This window comes from Eumetopias jubatus, unplaced genomic scaffold (genome assembly GCF_037043125.1).
Source record: "Eumetopias jubatus isolate StellerSeaLion01/CBP00866 unplaced genomic scaffold, mEumJub1_p1.0 scaffold_2, whole genome shotgun sequence".
In the NCBI taxonomy this organism is placed as follows: Eukaryota; Metazoa; Chordata; class Mammalia; order Carnivora; family Otariidae; genus Eumetopias; species Eumetopias jubatus.
Window position 1 is genome coordinate 79,162,874 of NW_028274808.1, and position 23,381 is coordinate 79,186,254.

The 23,381-nt window shown below is 42.5% G+C and overlaps 1 protein-coding gene across 1 annotated transcript in view; it reads left to right on the plus strand.

The window, feature by feature from the left end:
- Positions 1 to 21,959, plus strand: part of NR3C2 (nuclear receptor subfamily 3 group C member 2) — a 329,662-nt gene extending 307,703 nt beyond the window's left edge. The window contains exon 9 of the mRNA XM_028125270.2: positions 19,374 to 21,959. Coding sequence (XP_027981071.2) covers positions 19,374 to 19,529 — 156 coding nt within the window. The 3' untranslated portion in view covers positions 19,530 to 21,959. The remainder of the gene's footprint in view (positions 1 to 19,373) is intronic.
- The last annotated feature ends 1,422 nt before the right edge of the window (positions 21,960 to 23,381 follow it).

The following is a 23,381-nucleotide window of genomic DNA, read 5'->3' on the forward strand; positions in this document are numbered from 1 at the left end:
AATTAAGTGTCCTTTTCAGGATCTCTTAGTGACACAGTTTTTGCATTTTTGTTGGTGATTCTGCTGTTCACAGTGGTCCCCAAATGTAGTGCTTATGCACTGTCTCATGCTTCCAAGCAGAAGGAAGGCTGTTGATGTGCCTTATGGAGAAAATAATTGTGTTCAGTAAACTTCATTCAGGCATGAGTTATAGTGCTGTTGGCCATGAGTTCAGTATTAAAGAATCAGCAATATACATTAAATAAGGCGTCTTGAAACAGAAACACATAAAACAAGATGGTGTATTCATCGCTGATAATGTGACCAGCAATTCATGGATACCTAACCCTGTATTTTCCCTAGGAACAAGGATTCGGTATCTGCTAATTCTGTTCTCCATGACATAATAGAATGGAACTACCATGCATAATGACAACTGTAAATGCATGTAACCTACAGGGACTCTAGGCTCAAAGGGAAATGACTCCTGAAAGAACAGCCAGAAATGCAAGACAAGGGTCTCTGCAATTCTCCATTCAAATGACAAATTCTGAAGCCTTTACTCTGGACAATGATGTACAAAAATTCTTTGGAAAGCATTTCCTAAAGGCGCAGAGAATCTCTATAATACTTAAAAAGCCGGCTCTAGCTACCAGCCATATTGCTTGGTTCACAGACTTTTTTTTTCACATTTCAATATTTCTGAAATCAGGAGACATCTTATATTTGATTTATATATTTTAACAACCAACCAAAACCTGTTCTCCCATAAACTGTTACTAAATCCCTGGCGTGCCTTCCAGTCCAGGGCCGGCAAGCTTTTTCTGTAAAGAGCCAGATGGTAAGTACCGTAGGCGTTGTGGGCGCCACAGTCCTGCTGCAGCTACCTGGAGCTGCCGTTGTATCAGGAGAGCAGCTGTAGGGACGACGTAAATGAGTAAGCCTGGCTGTGTTCTAGTAAAAATAGTGAAATTGCTATTTATATAATTTTCACATGTCACAAAATACTCCTCTTTTGATTTTTTTTCAATCTTTTAAAAGTATTAAAAACCAAATAAAAAAAAACATATAAAAACAGTTATTAGGCCAGATTTGGCCTGCAGGCCATAGTTTGCCAACCCCTGATTCATTCAGTGGAACAGGAAAATAGATGAGACCCCTTGGTCTCAAGTGTCCTTGGTTGGATCAGAAGAGGCTGCCCCTGCCCAGTGGGGTCTGCTCCTTGTTGCTTAATATTCCTTTTCTTTAGAAATTGAAATAAGGATTTTAACTGCTTAATCTTGAGTTAGCCTGATATAAAATTTGGTAACTTACCAACATGAATTGGTTTAGATTTTTACGTTGCTCAGTACAGAGTACCTTGGCAAGAAGGATCTAGGAAATATTGAAAACGAAATTAAGAAAAGTTCATACCTCTATATACAGTAACATGCCAGTGCATTTCAAACACAACCCTTCCCTTAGATTCCCTTTGTTCGGCAATGTTCTAATTATCCCTTTATCTTTAGGCTCTACTTTCTGTTTCCATTGTGTCATTTTTCTTTGTGTTTTTCACATGTACAATAGACCTTATTCACAAGAAGGCGGAGCTGTGATCCAGAATGAGGCTTGTAACACAAGGAAACTTAAACAGGCTGGAAATTAAATAAATTTAAGTACAAAAAAAAAAATTGGAAGGATATTGAACCTGTCTTAGCACAGCATCCAAACAACATATTTAGAAGATTTAATATTCATCACTGACCAGAGATCAAGGATTGCTACTGAATTTGATAAAAAAATGATAATGAAGACAAATTAAAAAGTGGCCTCAGATAACAGAGTTTCAGAAATGCTCTTGGTTTTTCATAAGATGTGGAGCAGCTTCTACTTCCCACCTCAGAAGCCAGCCCCTTCCTCCTGGGCACCTGGTCCGGCCCAGAATGCCCACGCCTGCACCAGCCTAGACTCTGGAACTGTCCCTGTGAGGCCACACAGGACAACCCTGCCTCCCTCACTTCTTCAGGTAGCCAGGCTTCTCTGGAGGCAGAGCCAGAGGTGCCCATCCTGGCTTGGGGCCCTGGCTTTGGCCACCCTCATGGTGGGGGGGTCCCCTTACCTAGAATTGCAGGCAGAGTGCACATGAGAGCAAGCAGCCCCATTGAGCCCTGTCTCGTGCTTCAGGGACACAGGTGAATCCAGTGCATTAGATTTCTAGGCCTTACTTACTGGTTGCAATTTTGTAGCCTCTGTCATCTCCTCTATTCTCCCAACCTCTGGTAACCACCATTCGCTTCTCTGTTTCTATGAGTTGGGCTTTTCTTGTTTTTGTTTTTTGTAGTTCTCTATTCCTTTTTTCTTCTCTTGCTCTCTTCCCTTGTGATTGAGGACTTCCCTTAGTGTTGAGTTTATATTCCTTTCTCTTTATTTTTGTGTATCTTTATAGGTTTGTGGTTACCGTGAGGTTCATACGTAACATCCCAATTATATAGCAGTCTGTGTTGGTGGTTGCTTTAGTTTGAACACATTCTAAAAGCACTACATTTTTACTCCTCCCCTCCATGTTTTATGTATCAGATGTCATATTTTACATCTTTTTATAAAGCTTGTGAATCCTTAACTGAATTTTTAGATATAATTGATTTACTACTTTTTTCTTTTAACCTTCATACTAGCTTTACAAGTGATTGATCTACCCTTTTTACTATATGTTTGCCTTTACCAATGAAATTTTTTCCTTTCATAATTTTCTTCTACTTACAGCCTTTCCTTTTCTGCTTTAAGAAGTCCTTTTAACATCGGTTTAGTGGTGAAGAACTCCTTGAGCTTTTGTTTGAGAAATTTTTTTTCTCTCCATCAACTCTGAATGATAATCTTGCTAGGTAGAGTACTTTTGGTATTTTCCTTTCAGTACTTCAAATATATCAGGCCACTCTCTTCTGACCTGTAAAGTTTCTGCTACAAAATCTGATGGCCTTATGGGATTTCCCTGGTATGTAACTAGTTGCTTTTCTCTTGCTCCTTTTAAGATTCCCTCTTTATCTTTAATTTTTGCTATTTTTTTAAGATTTATTTATTTATTTGAGAGAGAGAGAGCGCCGGGGGAGGGCAGAAGGAGGGGGAGAGAGAGAATCCTCAAGCAGATTCCCCACTGAGCACAGAGCCCAATACGAAGCTTGATCCTAGGACCTTGAGATCATGACCTGAACCGAAATCAAGAGTTGGATGCTCAACCAACTGAGCCACCCAGGTGCCCCAATTTTTGCCATTTTAATTATGTATCTTGGTGTGGACTTCTTTGGGTTCATCTTGTTTGGTGCTCTCTGTGCTTCCTAGATCTGGATATCTGTTTCCTTCTCCAGATTAGGAAAGTTCTCAGCTGTTATTTCTTCAGATAAGCTTTCTGCCCCTTTCTCTCTCTTTCTTCCTTCTGGGATCCCTATTATGCAAATGTTAGTATGCTTGATGTTGTTCCAGAGGTCCCGTAACCTATTCTCACTTTTTTTTTTCAACTTGGGTGTTCTCCATTACCCTGTCTTCCAGAAGCTGATCTGTTCTACATATGTTGGCTAATCTGCTGTTGATTCCCTCTAGTGTCTTTTTCATTTAAGTTATTATATTCTTCAACTCTGATTTTTTTTTTTTAATTTTCCATCTGTGTTGATGTTCTCCCCAAGTTCATCCACTCTTTCTTCAAGTCCAGTAAGCATCTTTATGACCATTACTTTGAACTGTTCATCAGGTAGATTGCTTATCTCTGTTTCATTTAGTTCTTTTTTTTGAAGTTTTGTCTTATTCTTTAGTTTGGGGCATATTCCTCCATCTCATTTTGTTTGACTTTTTGTGTTTATTAGGTAAAACAACTACCTCTCCCAGTCTTGAAGGAGTAGCCTTGAATATGAATAGGAATGTCCCCTGTGTAGACCATGTATGCCTGGTGGCTTAGGCTGACTGGCTGGAGCTGTAGGTGGCACAGGCTGGGAGGTCCCAGGGTGCTCTGGGAGTGTCCCAGGCTGCTCTGTGCCTGGGCCACCTTGCTGAGACTGCTGGAACCGTAGTCAGTGCAGGCTGGAGGATATGGGGGTGCTCCACACCAGAGCCATGCTAGCAGGATGGCTGGAGCTGAAGTGGGTACGGGCCAGCATGCTCTGCATAGGGGGCACCCTGGAGGAATAGCTGGAGATGAGATGGGTGCTTCATGCCAGGGCTGGCACTGGACAATTGGGGTGTGGATGAAGTGGACATGGACCAGTAGGTCCCGGGTTGCTCCATGCCAGGGTCACTCTGGTGGATGGCTTGAGCTAGGGCAGGCATGGACCAGGGCATTTTGCACAGGGGACACCCTGACACAGCACCAGAGCTGCCCTGGGGGGATGGCTGGAGCTGAAGCAAACGTAGCCTTAGGTTTCCCAATGTGTGCCATGCTGGGGCAGCCTTGATGGAGTGACTGGAGCTGGTGTGGGCTAGAGGCTTAGGGCTTGCTGAGGCAGCAGGCTGGCTAGAGCACCTGCTCCATGTTCCTGTCTGTGCTATCAAAGTGGAGAGGTTCTTGCCAGCACTGTTGACCCTAGACAGAGAGAAATTGCCCCACCATTTGGCAAACACTCAAGGTTAGTAAATGGGTTTCCTTCACTTGCAGTCTAGTTGCCCTTTAAACTGATGGTTTTTTGCAGTGCCCCAGGTCAGGTGAATCTGTACATTGCCCATCTGTGATGTTTCTCCCTACTGCAGGTTACCATGTTGAGGGTGGGGTTCCCATCACTACCATGTCTCCATCTCTACTGCCATTCTCTGTATGGCCCCACAGTGCTTTATTGTGCAAAAGCTGTTAAATCAGCCCACAGCTCTTCAGGAGGAATTGCTTTATATGTAGGTGTAGACTTTGGTATGTCCATGAGAGGAGGTGAATTCAGGATCCTCCTAAGTTGCCATCAAGTTTGGCTTTTTCAGATTTAACAGCTAAGTGAAATAATATGGCATTTGTCTTTCTCTGTCTGCCTTGTTCCACTTAGCATAATGCCCTTATGGACCATCTGTTATTACCAGTGGCAAGATCTCCTTCTTTCTTATGTCTGAATAATATCCCTCTGTGTGTGTGTGTGTGTGTGTGTGTGTGTGTGTGTGTGTGTATGGTTATATATATATAACTATATATCTCACATCTTCTTTATCCATCCATTGAAAGACACAAGTTGTTTCCATGTCTTGGCTATTGTGAATAATGCTGCAGTGCACATGGGAGTGCAGATATCTCTTCCATATCCTGTTTTCATTTCCTTTGGATTATATACCCAGGAGTAGAATTGTTGGATCGTACGGTAGTTACATTTTTAAAGTTATGAGGAGCCTCCATACTTTTTATCATAGTGGCTGAACAACTTTGCACTCCCATCAACAGGTACAAGTGTTCCCTTTTCTCCACATCCTGGCCAACACTTATTATCTCTTGCCTTCTTGATGACAACCATTCTAACAGGTGTGTGGTGTTATTGTGGTTTTGATTTGCATGTTCCTGATATTAAGTGATGCTGAGCATCTTTTCACATACCTGTTGACCATTTGGCTGTCTTCTTTGGAAAATGTCTGTTTAGTTCCTGTGCTCATGTTTGTGTGTGTGTGTGTGTGTGTGTGTGTTTGGCTTTTGTTTTTAGTTTTGTTTTAATTGGGTTTTTTTTTGTTATTGAGATGGATGAGTTCTTTATATATTTTGGATAGCAACCCCTTCTCTGGTATATGATTTGTAAATATTTTTCTCCCATTCAGTAAGTGCCTTTTCTCTTTTTTGATTGTTTCCTTTGCTATGCAGAAGCTTTTCAGTTTTATGTAGTCCCACTTGTTGAATTTTGCTTTTGTTGCTTGTGCTTTTGTGTCGTATCTAAAATCCCATTGCCAAGACTAATGTCAGGGAGCTTCTTTCCTGTGTTTTTTTCCTAGGAGTTTTATGGTATCAGGTTGTATATTTAAGTCTTCAGTCCATTTCAAGTTAACTTTTATGTATGATATAGGATAGTGGTCCAGTTTTCTCAGCACCATTTATTATAGACACCATCCTTTCCTATTGAGTGTCCTTGGCTCCCTTGTCAAATATTAGGTGACTGTTAATGTTGGGGTTTACTTCTGGGCTCCCTGTTCCATTGCTCTGTGCCTATTTTAATGACAGCCAAATTTAAATTACTATGTATCTCTGTGGTATAGTTTGAAATAAGGAAATATAATGCTTCCAGATTTCTTCTTTCTCATGATTGCTTTGCTATTCAGAGTCTTCTATGGTTTCATACAAATTTTAGGATTTTTTTTAAATTTCTGTTTAAAATGCTGTTAAGGTTTTGATAGCAATTGTGTTGAATCTAGAAATGGCTTTGAGTAATAAGGACATTTTAATAATGTTAAGTCTTCTGATCCATGGACCCAGGATATCTTTCCATTTGTTTGTATCTTCTTCAGTTACTTTCATCAATGTCTTATAGTTTTCATTGTACAGATCTTTCATTTCCTTGGTTAAACTTAGTCCTGATTATTTTATTGCTTGAATGCTATCATGAATGGGATAGTTTTATTTTTTTCAAATGTTTTGTTGTTAGTGTGTAGAAATACAACTAATTTCTATAGGCTGAATTTATCTCCTGCAACTTTACTGAATTCATTGATTCGGTTTGGGTTTCTCTATATAAGATCATATCATCTGCAAATAACAATTTTACTTCTTTCTCTCGGGTTTGGATGCCTTTTATTTCCTTATCTTTCCTAATTGCTATAGCCAGGACTTTCAGCACTGTGTTGAATAAAAGAGGGCACTCTTGCCTTATTCCTCATCTTAGAGGAAAAGCTTTCAATTTTTCACTATTATGTTAGCTGTGGGTTTGTCATATGTGGCCTTTACTATGTTAAGGTATATTCCTTATATAACCAATTTGTTGAGGGTTTTTAATCATGAAAGTGTGTTGTATTTTGTCAGATGTTTATTCTGCAGCTTTTTAAAATGGTCATGATTTTTATTTTTCTATTAATGTAGTATATCGCATTTATTGATTTATGTATATTGAACCATCCTTGCATTCCTGGAATAAATCCCACTTGGTCATGGTGTGAAATCCTTTTAATACGTTGCTGAATTTGGCTTGATTTTATTTTGTTGAGAATTTTGAATCTGTATGCATCAGGGATATTAGTCTATAGTTTTCTTCTAGTGTCCTTATCTCGCTTTGGTATCAGGGTAATGCTGCTCTCATAAAATGAGTTCAGAAGTGTTCCTTCTTCTTCAGTTTGAGAAGAGCTTGAGAAGGGTGGAAACATGTTGACATTAATTCTTCTTTAAATGTTTGGCAGATTTCATCAGTGAAGACATATGGTCCTGGAGTTTTCAGTGTTTGGAGCTTTTTAATTACTGATCAAATCACCTTATGTAGTATTGGTCTGTTCATATTTTCTATTTCTTCCTCATTCATTCTTGGCAGGTTGTAGGTTTCCAAGAATTTATCATTTCTTCCAGATTATCCAATTTGTTAGCATATAATTTGTCCATAGTAGTTTCTTATGAGCCTTTTTATTTCTGTAGTATCACTTGTAATGTCACCTCTTCCATTTCTGGTTTTATTTATTTGAGTCCTCTTTTTGTCCTTTTAGTCTAGCTATAGGTTTGTCAATTTTATCTTTTTGAAAAACCAGCTTAGTTTCACTGATTTTTTTCTGTTATTTTTCTTGTCTCTCTTTCACTTATTTCCATTCTGATCTTTGTGACTTATTTCCTTTTGCTGACTTGGAGCTTAGTTCTTCTTTTTCTAGAAAAAGAAAATATAAAGTGAGGTTGTTTGAGATCGCTTTATTTTAATATATGCATTTATTACTATAAAATTCCCTCTCAAAACTGCTTTGGCAGCATCCTGTAGGTTTTGGTACATTGTGTTTCATTTTCATTTGTTTTGAAATATTTTATTTCCTTTTGATTTCTTCTTTGAACCATTGGTTGTTCAAGAGTATGTTACTTAATTTTCATGGATTTGTAGCTTTTCATACATTTTAGCTTTCCTCTTGTTATTCTGGTTTCATATCACTGTAGTCAGAAAGAATACTTGGTATGATTTCAGTCATTTTAAATTCACAAGACTTGACTTCTGTTCTATCATGTGGCCTATCCTGAAGAATGTTCCATGTGCACATGAGAAGAATGTGTATTCTTCTGTTAGATGGAATGTCCTAAAATTTTGGTTAGATCCATTTGGCCTAATGTGTGGCTCAAGCCCAAAGTTTACTTGTTGGTTTTCTGTCTGGATGATCTGTCTATTGCTGAAATTGGAGTATTAGACATCCCCTACTATTATTGTATTGTTGTCTGTTTCTTCCTTTAGATCTATTAATTTTGCTTATTATATTTAGGTGTTCCAACATTGGGTGTGTATGTATGTATGACTGTTATATCTTCTTGATGAATCGACCCCTTTATCATTATATATTGACCTTTGTCTCTTGTTACGATTTTGGCTTCAAGTCTGTTTTGTCTAATGTAAGTATAGCTTACCCTTAATTTCCTTTTGATTTTCACTGGCATGGAATATCTTCTTCTCTCTCTTCACTCTGCGCCCATGTGTGTTCTTAAAGCTGAAGTGAGTCTCTTGTAGGCAGCATGTAGATGTGTCATTTTTTATTCATCAAGCCAATATGCCTTCTGGTTGGTTAATTCAATCCATTTACATTATTGCTATGTAAGATCTTATAATGCCATCTTACTGTTGTCTGATTATTTTGTATTTGCATAGTCTCCTATTTCTGCCTAACTTGGTAAATTAATGATTTTCTGTGGTGGTATGCTCTGCTCCCCCCTTTTCTATCTTTCGTGCATCTATGCTAGGGTTTTGCTTGGTGGTTACCATGAGGCTTACATAAGACATCTCATAGATAAAACAGGCCATTTTAAGCTGACAGCAACTTAACTTCAATTGTCTATAGATGCTTCAGCCTTTACTCCCCCCTTGTATATTTCTGATGTCATTATTTACCTCTTTTTATGTTGTATATTTATATAACATAAAATTATAGTAGCTATAGTTAAATTATAGTGGCTCTAATTATTTTTAGTACTTTTTTTCTTTGACATTTATACTATACTGTAACATACCATCCAAAGTCTATTTACCTTTACCAGTGTGTTGTATACTTTTGTGTATTTTCATGTTGCTTATTAGTATCAGTTTATTTTAGCCTGAAGAACTTTCAGCATTTCTTACAAAACAGGTTTAGTGGTGAAAAACTCCTTCAGCTTTTGTTTATCTAGGAAAGTCTTTATTTCTTCTTCACATCTGAAGGATAACTATGCTGGGTATAGTACTATTGGCTGACAATTTTCTTCTTTCAGTGCCTGGAATATGTCATTCCCCTTTCACCTGGCCTGTAGTGTTTCTGTTGAGAAATCTGCTGACAGCCTAATGGTGGTTCCTTTGTAGGTTACAATATTTTTCCCCTGGTTGCTTTTGGAATTCTTTATTTTTTTTTATAGTTTCATTATAATGTGTCTTGGAGAAGGTCTTTTTGCATTGAGATAATAGGGTGATATTCTATAGTTCTGTGAACTTAAATGTCTAATTCTCTCTGCATGCTTAGGAACTTCTCCGCTATTATTTCTTTAAATAAGCTTTCTATCCCCTTCTCCTCTTTTTTCTTTTTGGAATCCAGATTATTCTAACATACGTTCTTTTGATGAAACCCCACAGATTAGCTCATGTAGGCTTTCTTCACAGTTTTTCATTCTTTTGTCTTTGTTCTCCTCTAACTTGGTTATTTCAAAATTCTATCTTCTAACTCACTTATTCGATCTTCCATTTGCTTTACTCTGTTATGTTTTTCATTTCATTTATTGAGTTTCTGCTCCAGAATTTCTGCTTGGTTCCTTTTTATGATTTCTGTCTCTTTGGTAATATCTCATCTTGAACATTTGTGTGTGTGCGTGTGTGTGTGTGTGTGTGTGAGAGAGAGAGAGAGAGATTTCAACTATCTTTAGGGTTTTCTGGTAGCTCATTAAGTTTCAACACCGATTTTGAATTCTTTATCCAAAACCCCTTGCCTTTGAGCTCTGTTATTGAAGAATTATTATTTTTTGGTATTGACATATTTCCTTGATTTTTCATGTTCTTTGTAGTTTTTCGTTGCTGCTTTCACATTTGAAGTAGCAGCCACCTCCTTAAATCTTTGATTATTGCCTTCAGGTTGGGTATTTGGTTCATTGGTGCTATTTCCATCTAGGGTTTTCTCTGCCTTTGTATGGGTACACCTGTTCCACTCTTCTTGCTCCCTCTTGTGGCAAAATTCTTAAGCTTTTACATCTTTGGTTCTTAAAGCTCACCAGGCTGGCTATTGGAAACCTTTGTTTGATTTTCCAGAAGACGGTGCTATAGCTCAAGATTGTAGTTTCTCCCTCGTCCACAGACTCTGGCCTGTTTTTTGAGCACACTCCTAAGGAGCTTGCTCTTGCCACCACACTCAGGAGTGTGCACAGGTAGCCACCCACAGAGTGGAGGGAGGTATAGATTCAGCCTTTGGGGCATTAGAGTTGCCCACAGGCCCTGTAGGGAGATCCTCAGGTGTAGTACTCCCAGGGGCTTATTATTGAACTTCCTGCTGAGTACAGTCAGCAGGCCCTGAGTCCCTTTAATGTCGTTTGGTATTCTTATCTCCTCTTTCCTCCCAGTCATGGAGATCCTGCCTAAGTAAGTACTCTGGGTGCTGCTGGATAGAAACGGGTTTCTCCAGCAGCGGTCCACAGCACTGGGGTAGCTGGACACTCACTCACTGCTCTTCTTTTCCTCCATGAGAGAGATCACTGCCACCTGCTAGTTCAGTCCAGTGCAGTGTTTCCTTGGTGGGGGTGAGGACAGCATTGGTAAAGTTCTTTTTACCATCTCTGCTGTGTCCAAACTTCTTTATTGCTCCATTGGCATGCTAGAATCTCTCTTTATAAGGGCTAAGCTTCAGCAGTTTCTCTCTTGTCTGTGGGTATCAGCCCAGGTCAGCACTCTTGAGGTTTTTTTCCTGATTATGGCAAGAGAGGTTGGGGCAGGCTCACTGCTCCACTGGTTCTACAGCCTGTGCCCATAACCAGTTGCACAGGTGAGCCAGACTCCCTCCTGGGTTCCTTGGCATATGGTGCCAGATCCTGCAGCTCCCACAGAGGCACTTTTGTTCATGGATAGACTACAAATTCTTCATTGAAAAAGAGGACCAGAAAGGAGGAATGCCTTCCGCTGCTGTGTGCTAACGTCACTCCCTGATGGTATCTTCCTGATCTAGGAGGCCTTCAGGACTGCTCCCAAATGCAGCCTGTAGGCAGGCCCACCAAGAGCACTCAGCAGAGTAGTGGCATTGTGGGGCTTGGGTTTTCAAAGGGAATCCACAAGTAAATAGTACTATAACTGCATTGTTAAAGCTTATATTGTCTTCTGGGCATAGAAGCTAATGCTACTAAATTTGGGTTGCTATTGTTACTCTTGTACCATGTTCCCATCGTGTTTCGCTGAGGCATCACCAGCCAGAGAAACAGCCCTGCGTGGCCCACCTGTGCATGTGCAGCCGTCTTCCACAGGGATTTGTGCTGGGTGGAGCTTGGGGTTTGGAATGAAGGCCAGACTGCTTATACAATCCCTGAGCAGCATTTTTTAAGTATCCACAAAGCTGTTGCAGGAATACCTGGAGTAAATGGTTGCTGGCCATTTCTGTTAGTGTCACAGTACTTAGAGGTGAAGCTGTGTATCTTTTGCAGGTAACCCTGTTAACACAGCTGGCTAAAATTCTGATCTTTGAAAATAAACCTTTAACCCCCCCCATGCTCATTTCAGGCTAAAAACTTGATCCTAATTGGGGGAGAGTTCTGGATTCAGCAGATAACTTAGAAGAAATGAACATGCTGTTGAAAATATGTGGGACCCTATTTCAGAGAGGCTGTTGTTCAGGTGTTCCCGTCACCACCTAGTGACTGTGTCACCTTCGGACAGTGGTGCCAGACGCTCCCTGCACGGTGCCCCGAGAGGCCATTCATTGCTCGTGGTAGGAGTGGCCATGCGGCTGGCGATGACTCGGTGCGGGAAGGGCACTCACGGAGCCTGAGAGCCTGACGGCTTCATGTTCGGTGCAAGTAAAGTGCCATCGGTTGCACTGAGATCTCGCCAAGCTCCTCTACCGCCCTGATCGCTGTGGCCCTTCAGGCGGGATAAATCATGCCGGGCATCTAGCTAAACTTCTGTGATCCCAACAGATAGGTTTTGTATAGAATGAAAAGTCAGTGCATAGGATTTTCTCTGATTCCTAATATTGTGAGACTCATTTTGGATTACAGTGCAGCTTCTTGCCTCTCTCCCTCTAGCCTGGTATTTACCAGGAAAGGCTGGTGGGGATCAATATTAAGGCGCCTGGCCTTTTGTCTCATTGCAGTTAATGCATTCATGTTGATGGGCCAACAGGGTAGTAGAGCTCCTATCTCTTTAGCTGTGACTCCCCTCCCCACACCTGTCCTAATGAGCAGTGATTGCGGTTCATGGCACCCATGGCGTGGCATACGTATGAAGTCACATTGTAAAACCCAGCATACATGAGTTGCCCAGAATCACAGGGGAAGATGAAAGGGGATAGCTTTGAGTACTGATGAAAGAGGTTAGCTTTATGTATGAAGTTCTGCATTATCTACTTAGTACCACTAAAATGAAGATGCCCATCTAAATTGCCCAGTTTTTGTTTTGGTTCATTGATTAAAACCAGCAACCCATTGCCCTAAGGAAATACTGTTAATTCTGAGCACTTAAGAGTTTGGAAGAAGTCAGAGAAACACAGGAGCAAGGCCCCCACAACAGGAGCTCTGGTCCCTGTAGCCCTCAGCAGGGCTGCACGGAAGTAATGGGAAGGGGGCCTCTCCTGGACACCGTGGGGCTGAGTAAGTAGGTGATTCCTGCCCCCAAGGAGCTTGCAGACTGCTTAGGGACCTGCAAATGGAAAAGTTACACCAAGAAGAGATGCAAACTACCAGGAAAAAAGAGAACGTGGTGCCCCCTGACTCCATGGCTAATTATCAACTAGACAAAAGGTGGCATCTGTAAGTTGGGAGCAGAGGAAGTTTCCTTCAGGCTGGGGCTCCAGGTAGGCTGGGGCTAGGGGTGACTGTAGGGAGTGGGGAGCCCAGGAAACAAGCAGAAGCAGCCAGTACTCACCTTATTGGAAAAGAGAGTGTGACACTCCTGAGAAATCATTCCATGCCAGGTGATAGCCAGGGGAACTGCTGACTTATCTCTGAAGGGCGATCCATCCAGGCAGAGCTGTCCTGAAGTAATTTCATTTTAAAGGCGGCTTTGGTGAAGGTCTGGCTCCCCCCACACCGTGTACCAGAACACTAGCAGGCCGTGATGAACTGAGCTCTTCCCTAGTGCTCTCTGGCTTCATAGTGGGAATAGTGGTTTGGGATTCAGACTGGATACTGTTCATTTAATGATGCACAGCCACACCCAGGGCCCCTTCCAGGGGACAACTGTCGCCTGCCCCACCCCCACCAACATGCTCTACCTGGGACAGTGGACAGTGTCTGGGGAGGGCCCAGGCATGGTACTCGTTTGTACCCTTGTTTCCTGGCTCCTCTGGGCTCAGGCAGGGGCCTGCCTGGCATCTTCCTCAGTGCGCACCCCTGCATTACACCCAGGTGACACCTAGGAGATGCCTGCACATGTGAGCAGTGTGACCACTAGACACCTCGCTGTGACACAGCAGTTTGGCTCGTGAACTGGTGTCCATTCTGACAGCTCAGCATCCCTGCCCACCTTGTTGTTCAGTGTGACTCTTGCTCAGCTGCCAGAGCCCGGTCCCCACTTCCTTGTGCCCTTCCAGTGCCGTGTGTTTTTCAACCCACGTGGTGCCCTTGTGTGGCAGCAGCCCACCTCAGCCATGTGCTAAGAGCCGGCGGTCCGTGGGTCCGGTCCTGAAGGCCCTGACCCACTGGCTGCAGCCAGCCAAGGCTGGTGAGGGCAGTAGGAGGGCTCTCGGCAGGCAGAACCTGCAGCCTGGACCGGAGTGGCCCCTATTCTCTGTGCCCAGTGACCAGGGGTACCTGTCTTTGATTCTCCCAAATCATCCTGAACCTCACCAGCCACAGGGTTGAGGCCTGCAGAGGTTTTCAGCCAGGGAAGGGAGGGCCAGCCAGACACCTGAAGCAGTCAGCACTTTCTGGTAGCTGCTGAGGCCCCTTGGCCTCCCAGCCTGTCGGCATCTTGACCACCTCAACAGGAGTGAGCCCCTTCCTAAGAGTGGTTGGTGGCGATGGAGTCCCCTAACCCCCAGGTATTCGCAGGGTCAAATGTCCAGTCCCAGGCTGCCAGGCCTACCACACGTGCCCCCAGGAAAGCCCTTGTCCCTCTGCAGCCGGCCAAGGCATTTCCTGTAAACAGAAGCCTGGGTGTCTGCTCATGACTGGAAAGGAACTGCTTTCTCAGTCTGTGGAACATGGAGCAGAGGTGAGTGTGAAACGCCAGGCCCAGTTTAATATGCATGGTTAGTGAGTAGAGTCTGGGACACCTGTCCTCAGCCAACCTGTCAGGGAAAACAGCTGAGCCCTTGGCTCTGGTCTCTCTCCCCAGCATCTCCTAGGTGATGCTCATGGAGGGGTTAAAGGTCGGTGCAGAGGCCATGAGCAGGCCTGGGACCTGTCCCCACAGACAGACTCCCGTGGTGCTCCTGTGTGCCGCCTCAGGCTCACGACCTGACTTACTCTGCTCCTTACCTCTCCTCACGTGCAGGAACTGGCACGTTTACAAACAGAAATCCCTAAGTGGCCCTGCCAGGTAACTTGTTTCGGCCGTCAGCCGGTCAGCTGACAGGGGCCGCTTCACTAGCTGCGTGCCGCCCTGAACCCTCCGAGTGAGCCCACACGCGCCCCGGCGGCCGTACAGCTCCGCTCCGTCTCCTTCAGCTCATAAGCCGGAGCCGCCTTGTCGCTCTGACCACCCTTCCGAAAATAGCACCTCCTCTGGCCCTTCTTGTGCTGGCGGCACCTGACTGCGTTCGTGGTTTCCTCTCGGTAGAGCAGAACGTAGATACCTGAGAACAAGGCTTTGTTGTGTCTGCCACGGTTTCCCAGCTCCTGGCTCAGAGGACCTCCGCCCTCCCCTCAGCGCCCTGTGGCCCAACGACAGGGAGCCTTCATCTCTGGACATGAACTAGGGCCAACCCCAGAGAAGTACAAGATGTGGCAGCCAAGCAGAGTTGGCCTCGTGGGGGTTGATATTGCCCAGAAACCGAGATATCTCCCCCTCAGGTTAAAATTTTATGGAAGTATAGTTGACACACATTATTAACATTAGTTTCGGGTGTGCAGCATAGTGACTGGACAAGTCTACACAGCTACCATCCGTCACCATACAGCGCTATATGGGCTGTATTCTCCGTGCTGCGCCTTTCATCCGCGTGACTTCATTCCGTAGCTGGGAGCCTGTATCCCACCCCTCTTCATTTTGCCCATCTCTCCACCCACCTCCCCTCTGGCAACCATTAGTTCTCTATATTTGTGGTTCTGTTTCTGCTCTTTGTTTATTCATTTGTTCTGTTTTATGGATTCCACATAGGAGTGAAGTCATATGGTATTTGTCTCTCTCTGACTGGCTTATTTCACTTAGCATAATACTCTCCAGTTCCATCCATGTTGTTGCAAATGGCCAGATTTTAATCCTTTTTTATGGCTAATATTCCATTTTGTGTGTGTGTATACACATGTCCTTTTTTTATGGCTTATCCTTTCTTTACGTATAATCCATTGTGTGTGTGTGTGTGTGTGTGTGTGTGTGTGTGTATGAACACTCGGGTTGCTTCCATATCTTGGCTATTGTAAATAATGCTGCAATAAACATAGGAGTGCATATATCTTTTCAAATTAGTGTTTTCATTTGGGGGAGGTGAATACCCAGTAATGGAATTACTGGATCACATGGCATTTCTGTTTTTAAATTTTTTTGACAAACCTCCATACTGTTTTCCACAGTCACTGCACCGGTTTGCATTCCCACCAACAGTGCAGGAAGGTTCCTTTTTCTCCACATCCTTGCCAACACTTACTATTTCTTGTCTTTTAGATTCTAGCCATTCTGACAGGTGTAAGGTGATACCTCACTGTGGTTTTGATTTGCATTTCCCTGATGATTAGTGATGTTGAGCATCTTTTCATGTGTCTCTTGGCCATTTGGATGTCTTCTTTGAAGAAATGTTTATTCAGGTCTTGTGCCCCTTTTTAAATTGGGTTATTTGGTTTTGGGGGTTGTTGTAGGAGTTCTTTATATATTTTGGATATTAACTCATTATCCAATCTATGATTTGCAAATATTCAATAGGTTGTCTTTTAGTTTTGTTGATAGTTTCCTTCTCTGTGCAAAAAAAAAAAACTTTTTGTTTTGATGTAGTCCCAATAGTTTATTTTTGCTTTTTGTTTCCCTTGCCTCAGGAGACATATCTAGAAAAATGTTGTGAAGGCCAGTGTCAAAGAGGTTACTGCCTACGTCTTCTAGGAGTTTTATATATTCAGGTCCTACATTTAGGTCTTAAATCCATTTTCAGTTCATTTTTATGTATAGTATAAGAAGGTGGTCCAGTTTTCCCAGCACCACTTATTGAACAGACTGTGGTTCCCTGTTGTATATTCTTGCTTCCTTTTTACAGGTTAATTGACCATATAAACATGGCTAATTCTGGGCTCTTTATTCCACTGAACTGTGTGTCTGTTTTTGTGCCAATAGCATACTTGTTTTGATTATTATAGCTCTGTAGTATATCTTGAAATTCAGAGTTGTGATGCCTCCAGCTTTGTTCTTTTTCAAGATTGCTTTGGCCACTTGGGGTCTTTTGTGGTTCCATACAAATTTTAGGATTACTATACTTCTGTGAAAAATGCTTTTGGTATTTTGATAGGGATTGCATTAAATCTGTAGGTGACTTTTGGTAGTATAGATATTTTAACAATATTTCTTCCAGTCCATGAGCATGAAATACCTTCCCATTTGTTTGTGTTGTCTACATTTTTTTCATCAGTGTTTTATGGTTTTCAGAGTATAGGTTTTCCACTTCCTTGGTTAACTTGATTCCTAGGTCCTTTATTTTTTTTTTTGGTACAATTTTATATGGAAGTTAACATTTTTTAAAATCCTCTTCTACAGCCCTGCAGGCACCCCACACAGAGGGCCGTTGGGGACAGGGAGGAGGAGAGATCAGGGTGGACTTAAACTTGGTTCTCTGTGCCTGCAGCTGGTGAACAGAGCTCTACCGCCGCCCACTGAAAGGTGTGCCCTGCAGTCGAAACTGCCAACTCATTCGTGGCACCACATCCGGAGACAGGGGCTCAGCATGGCTTTTAGCTTTCATGGTCACTAGCCCGCCACCTTAAAAAAAAAAAAGAAAGAAAGAAAAAAGAAATTTGCTATCTCAATTCTAAGAATCTCTGTCCTGGAAAGGTGAAACACAAAATTCTCCTGTCCCTCGATTTATAGAAGGGGGACCCAAGGACACCAAATTACACAAAGATGACCCAGAGCAGATTTTGCAAACTGTGTCCCATAGAGAAAAAATGATGTTGTATGTTTGAAGGAGTTTGGGACCACTCGGGAAGACAGAATCGGGGGTTTTACCGGCAGTACCCCTCAACATTTTTAAGAACTGACATCTTCTGTCCCAGTTCACTCATTCAGTCCTCTTAAACAACCCTGTGAGGCAGATATACCCCATTTTACAGATGTAGAAACTGAGACTCAGCCTACAAGGCAGGTGCCAAGGTGAATGTGCCCAGAGTGGACAATGGCTTGTGCTGTTTTCCAGCTTGTTTGGCCCCAGTGTTCTGTGCATGAAGAACACTTACCAAAGTTCTCAGTCCTTGGAACCTACTTAGGGAAATGCCCCTCTTAAGACTGCGGGCACATACAGGCACAAACAGAAGCACCGGCTATTTTTCCTGATGACATTTTTTTGATTTCTGGTTTGTGTTAAAGGCCTTTAACTGTGCAGTTATTTACTGTCCTTAGGGTTGCTAATTAAGTTAAAAAAAACTCTGAGGAAAAGTTACAGATGTATTTTCACCAGAATCATTTTATTAAGACGAGAGTGATTTTATGGCATGTAATATTGTCTGCTTTAATACAGTGGGAAATAACCAAAACTTATTTTTCGAATTAATGATATACTGCATTTGTGGATGGTTGTTTTGTTAACTTACAGAAATGGGAGTTGTTCAAGTCCAGGAGGATGGAAAAGGTCCTTGGGCCAATCAGGCAGGGGAAATAGCTGGACAGGCAAGTAGACGCAGAGGTTGTCCTTGCTGCTTACACTCTCTCTCACCATCAGGCTAAAATAGAAAGTGGTTGAGAATGGATAAGAAACACACACACACACACACACACACACACTGGAATGTTATTCAGCCATGAGAAAGATGGAAGTCCTGCCATTGGCGATAATATGGATGGAACTTGAGAGCAGTATGCTATGTGAAGTCAGGGAAAGATGATAATACTGTACGATATCACTCATACAGGAAATCTAAAAAAGCCCAAACTCACAGAAATAGAGAGTAGAATGGTGATAACCAGGGGATGGGGGAAATGAGGAGATGCTAGTCAAAGGACCCAAACTTCCAGTGCTGAGCAAATAAGTTCTGGGGATGGAATGTAGAGCGTGGTAATTTTAGTTAATACTGTATTATGTACTTGAAAGTTGCTAAGTGAGTAGACCTTAAATATCCTCGCCACAGAAAAAGAAATGGGAATTATGTGACACGATGAAGGTGTTAATCATTTTGCAATATATAAGTATCAAATCAACCCATTGGACACCTTAATCTTACACAATGTTACACATCAATTATACCTTAACAGAGCTCAGGGTGGGTACTGAAAAGTCTCAACCCTGCCCGCAGCTCAGGGTGAGAAGCTGGAGGAGGGAAGAAGGGGGCGGGGCCCACCCAGGACCAGAGGGAGCAGAACACATGCCTGCAAAGGTTTTGTGGCCCTGCCCCTCACCGTCCTGGGCCTCTGCCGTGCAGGCCCTGAGCCAGCACCCAGAGATACAGGTGCATGCCTGCCCCACTGAATCCACACATTTATGAATGAGAATTTGGTGCGAGCAGTTCCGCGTCCCAGCCACTCTGAACTCTACCTAACCCTGTGGCCACCGGGAGAGTCAGTATTCGATAGTTACTCAGCTCTTGGCCGAATCTGTTGTGCATGAAAGGCGCCTTCCATGACAAGTGATGTGAGCACCCTTCCTCCCCGAAAACAGACGACTTAGCCAAGCCAGGCAGCATCACAGATGCGCGTCCCTGGTTGGATCTCTGAAGGCTGCTCGAGCTTACGCCAGTTAGGACGCAGCGGGGTGCGGGAAAGGAAAAGAGGCCCCCAATGTCATGTCCCCTGTCTGTGTTGCAGCTGGTGAGCGACCTGTTGGAATTCTGCTTCTATACCTTCCGAGAGTCCCAGGCCCTGAAAGTGGAGTTCCCCGCGATGCTGGTGGAGATCATCAGTGACCAGCTGCCAAAGGTGGAGTCCGGGAACGCCAAGCCCCTCTACTTTCACAGGAAGTGACGGAGGATGTCTTACCAGGAGAGCTTTGCCTTAAGTTTCCCCATGCTGTTCTACACCCACCAAGGACCCAAGAAATCCGATTTTTAACATGTGATGGTTGATTCTTACTTGTTCAGCAGTTTCTCAAGTTTAAAATCATGTTAAAGGTTTGGAGCCGGGAAAGCAATGTGACATGGATTTGGCAAGACCTGAGCAGTCGGAAGGATTCTTCCCTCTCCGATCCCCAGCGCTTAGAAACACGTTCCTGTTCCTCTGGATGAAAAGCCATATCTAGTCAATAACTCTGATTTTGATATTTTAACAGATGGAAGTTTTAACTATGCCATGTAGTTTCTGGTATCGTTCGCTTGTTTTAAAAGGGTTCAAGGACTAACGAACTTTTTAGAGCTTACCCTCGGTTGCACATAAAACGTATAGTCAATATGGGGCATTAATATACTTTTATTTAAAAAACACAAAAAAAGAAAAAATATATACAGATTCCTGTTGTGTAATAACAGAGCACGTGGAGGGGAACGGCAGCCCCCTCGGGGGTTCCTGTCTGCCCACTGTCTTCTGCATCACTGGTATACACACCCTTAGCGTCCATTTATTATTTAATTAGAACGGATAAGATGTTAAACAAACAAATGCCTTGGTTTCAATTTCTAGTATCTATTGTGTTGGCTTTACAAATAATTTTTTGCAGTCTTTTGCTGTGCTGTACATTTATGTATGTATAAATTGTGAAGGACCTGAACTAAGGTGTAAGGAACTTTTGTAAATGAGACACATACAAAAACAAAAACAAACAAAAAAAACTTTAATGGTTGATAGGATGAAGGGGAAAGTATTTTTGAAAGAATTCTATTTTGCTGGAGACTATTTAAGTACTATCTTTGTCTAAACAAGGTAAAAATTTTTTTTGTAAAGTGAAATGTTCTGCATGCATAATGAACCGTTTACAGTGTATTTAAGAAAGGGAAAGCTGTGCCTTTTTTAGCTTCATATCTAATTTACCATTTTACAGTCTCTGTTGTAAATAACCACACTTAAACCTGTTTGGTTGTCTTTAAGCCTTTCTACTTTTTCTGTACTTTTGTTTTGTCTTTGGTCTCGTGCTGGGGGTGTTCATGGGACTCGAGCACATTCTCCGGCTTCTGCTCCATTCTGCGTCCATTGGGGAGCGATGTGCTGTGGCGTCTGCAGCTCCTCAAAGGTGTCATTTGGCGCCACATGTGAGCGAAGGTCCTGGGAGGGCCTGCAGCTCTAGGAGAGCGGCCTCTCCTCCTGCTTTCCTCTTGAAGCAGAATCCGCTCTAGGAGCCCAAGGTGGAAATGCGATGGCCCAGAGAGCATAGTCATCTCATTCCATCTTAGAAAATCGCATTTCCTCCTTTGGGAAGGAAATGCCAGGCACTCTCTACATCTGCAGAAGGTGACAATGTTCACTTCTGGGCTGGGAAAGGGGTTTTACACTCCCGAACTGGTCATGGGGACACGTAGGCTGTTGCAGGACGCACCAGGAAGATGCATTTTGGCACGGTTCGGTCAGAATCGCGTGGAGACCCACGATAATTAGAGGGTTTTTAGATTTTTAAAATGTAGGTTTTAAAAATTTTATACATAAACAGTTTTGGAAAAAAAAAAAACTACAGATCATATAAGCAAGACAGTGGCACTAAAATTTTTAATTCATTAGTCTGTTTGGCACTGATGCAATTTATGGCTTTTCTCTTGCCCCAGATCACAAACCTATCTATCTTTGGGGAAACTTCACAATATGATTGCACTAAATAAACGACTTCGACTAGAGGCCAAATTAATCTTTTAAAAGTGATAATCATCAGGTACTCAGTGAAATCGAAAAGCTGTCGCTGGAGAAGCCCAAGGCCAGGGGAAGGCAGCATTGGGATCCACACTTTTCTCCAGGGTTCACCATGCAGGCAACATTACCTTGTCTTTCAGAAGACACCTGCCTTATGCAAGGGGGAACCTGTGAAAGCTGCATTCAGAGGGAGGAGTTTTTCTTAACATAATTTGCAACTTCAGTAATTTAATTTATAGGCAGATCTTTAAATACAGTCAACTTACATGCACAGCAATATGAAAGCCACACTTGGAAGGTGATAAATACACAGCATGCAGACTGGGAGTTTCTAGAAAAGAAATGGCTTACGAGAGCAGCTTTTAGTTCAGACTTACGTTTTATGAAATTGGAATTTCAGTGTAACCAGGTTTGGGATGGAGACAGTCTGCATCAGCTCTTTGTATTAACAAAGTTACTGGCTCTTTATGTGTCTCCAGGTAACTTTGCTTGATTAAACAGCAAAGCCATATTCTAAATTCACTGTTGAATGCCTGTCCCAGTCCAAATTGTCTGTCTGCTCTTATTTTTGTACCATATTGCTCTTAAAAATCTTGGTTTGGTACAATTCATATTTCACCAAAACTTCATATAATTAAAAAACACTAAATTAGTTTAAAATGAAGCAATTTATATCTTTATGCAAAAACATATGTCTGTCTTTGCAAAGGACTGTAAGCAGATTACAATAAATCCTTTACTTTAATCACCTGTTGTTTTGGAAACATTTCATTTGGATGTCTGTAGGAACACCTGGACTTTGTGCCCCTCCACATCTTGAGAACGGGAGCTTCCACCTACATCCAAGACAGAGTAACATTTTTCCCCCATGTTAGAGCCCCCCCCCCCCCCCCCCCGTTAGCCACATGTTAATTATACTCTTTGGGGACTGATTTGATGCCTTGTTTCTTACTGCTAATAACATGTGGGTGACTAAAACAACCGGTAACAGTTTAACAACAAGTACTGCCCACCACATAGCTGCTAAACACTCTATGCACGTTGCCTTTCTCTCTACAGCCACAGGGAAGCTTGATCGTTTGTCAGCCTTTGAGACTGACCTGAGTAGACCAGATGTCCCGTCTGACTCCACAGTTCTTCCACTCAGTCCTCTCTTGCTCCTTTACCCCGGGGTCCTCTTGGGCCGACGAGAGACTCCACTCCCCATAATGCTTCTCACACTCCTTACAGGCTGCTCCTCTTGATTTCACTCATTAATATGGACCACAGAAGAGCAGGAAACAATTATCAGCTCATCTTAAAACTAGAAAACATGTAAAAATCAATTCAAGTACATTTTTAACCTGCCATTTAACTGGTGATCATTCAAACTATTTGCTTCCAGAAAGAGAAGACTAGTTGAGCATTAAACAAATTCAACTTCATTTTAACATGATAGGAAGATTTCTGAACATAACATGGCCATTAAACACAGAACGGGAGAAAAAAATGTTCTAAACTTGAGAATCGGGTGCAACAAATTTGTTTATAAAACATCTATAAATGCAGTTAATTTTTTCTCAAAGTTTATGGAATTTGACCTATTAAGGGGCAAGGCTTTTCACCAAGGCCCCTAACTTTAAATAAAAACCATCTTAGGCTGTGAGCCCTCTGAGACGAGCAGGCCACACCAATGTGCACCCTTAATTAAAGTGGGTGTCCTTTCTGACTAGAGCAGACTCATTCTTGGGACAAGGGTGACTCTATTTCTAAGAACTTCTAAAAGTGCTCTCGGACGCAAAAACTCCAGCGGCACATTGAGGAATCATTAGCTAAGAACGAAGTCTCTGCCACTGAGACAGCTAGCCACTGTACATGAGAGCGGTAGAAATTATGCATGGTGATGCATGTATAATTAGGTGTTCGTTTGCTTCGGTATACTGAATGCCCCTCAAGCAAATAGAAAACATTGTCCCTTTATGTTCAAGTCAGCGCTAACAAACTTTTTATAAACTGCAAGTGTACACAGACTGAAATGATTACAGTATCTCTGGCACTTTAATTTCA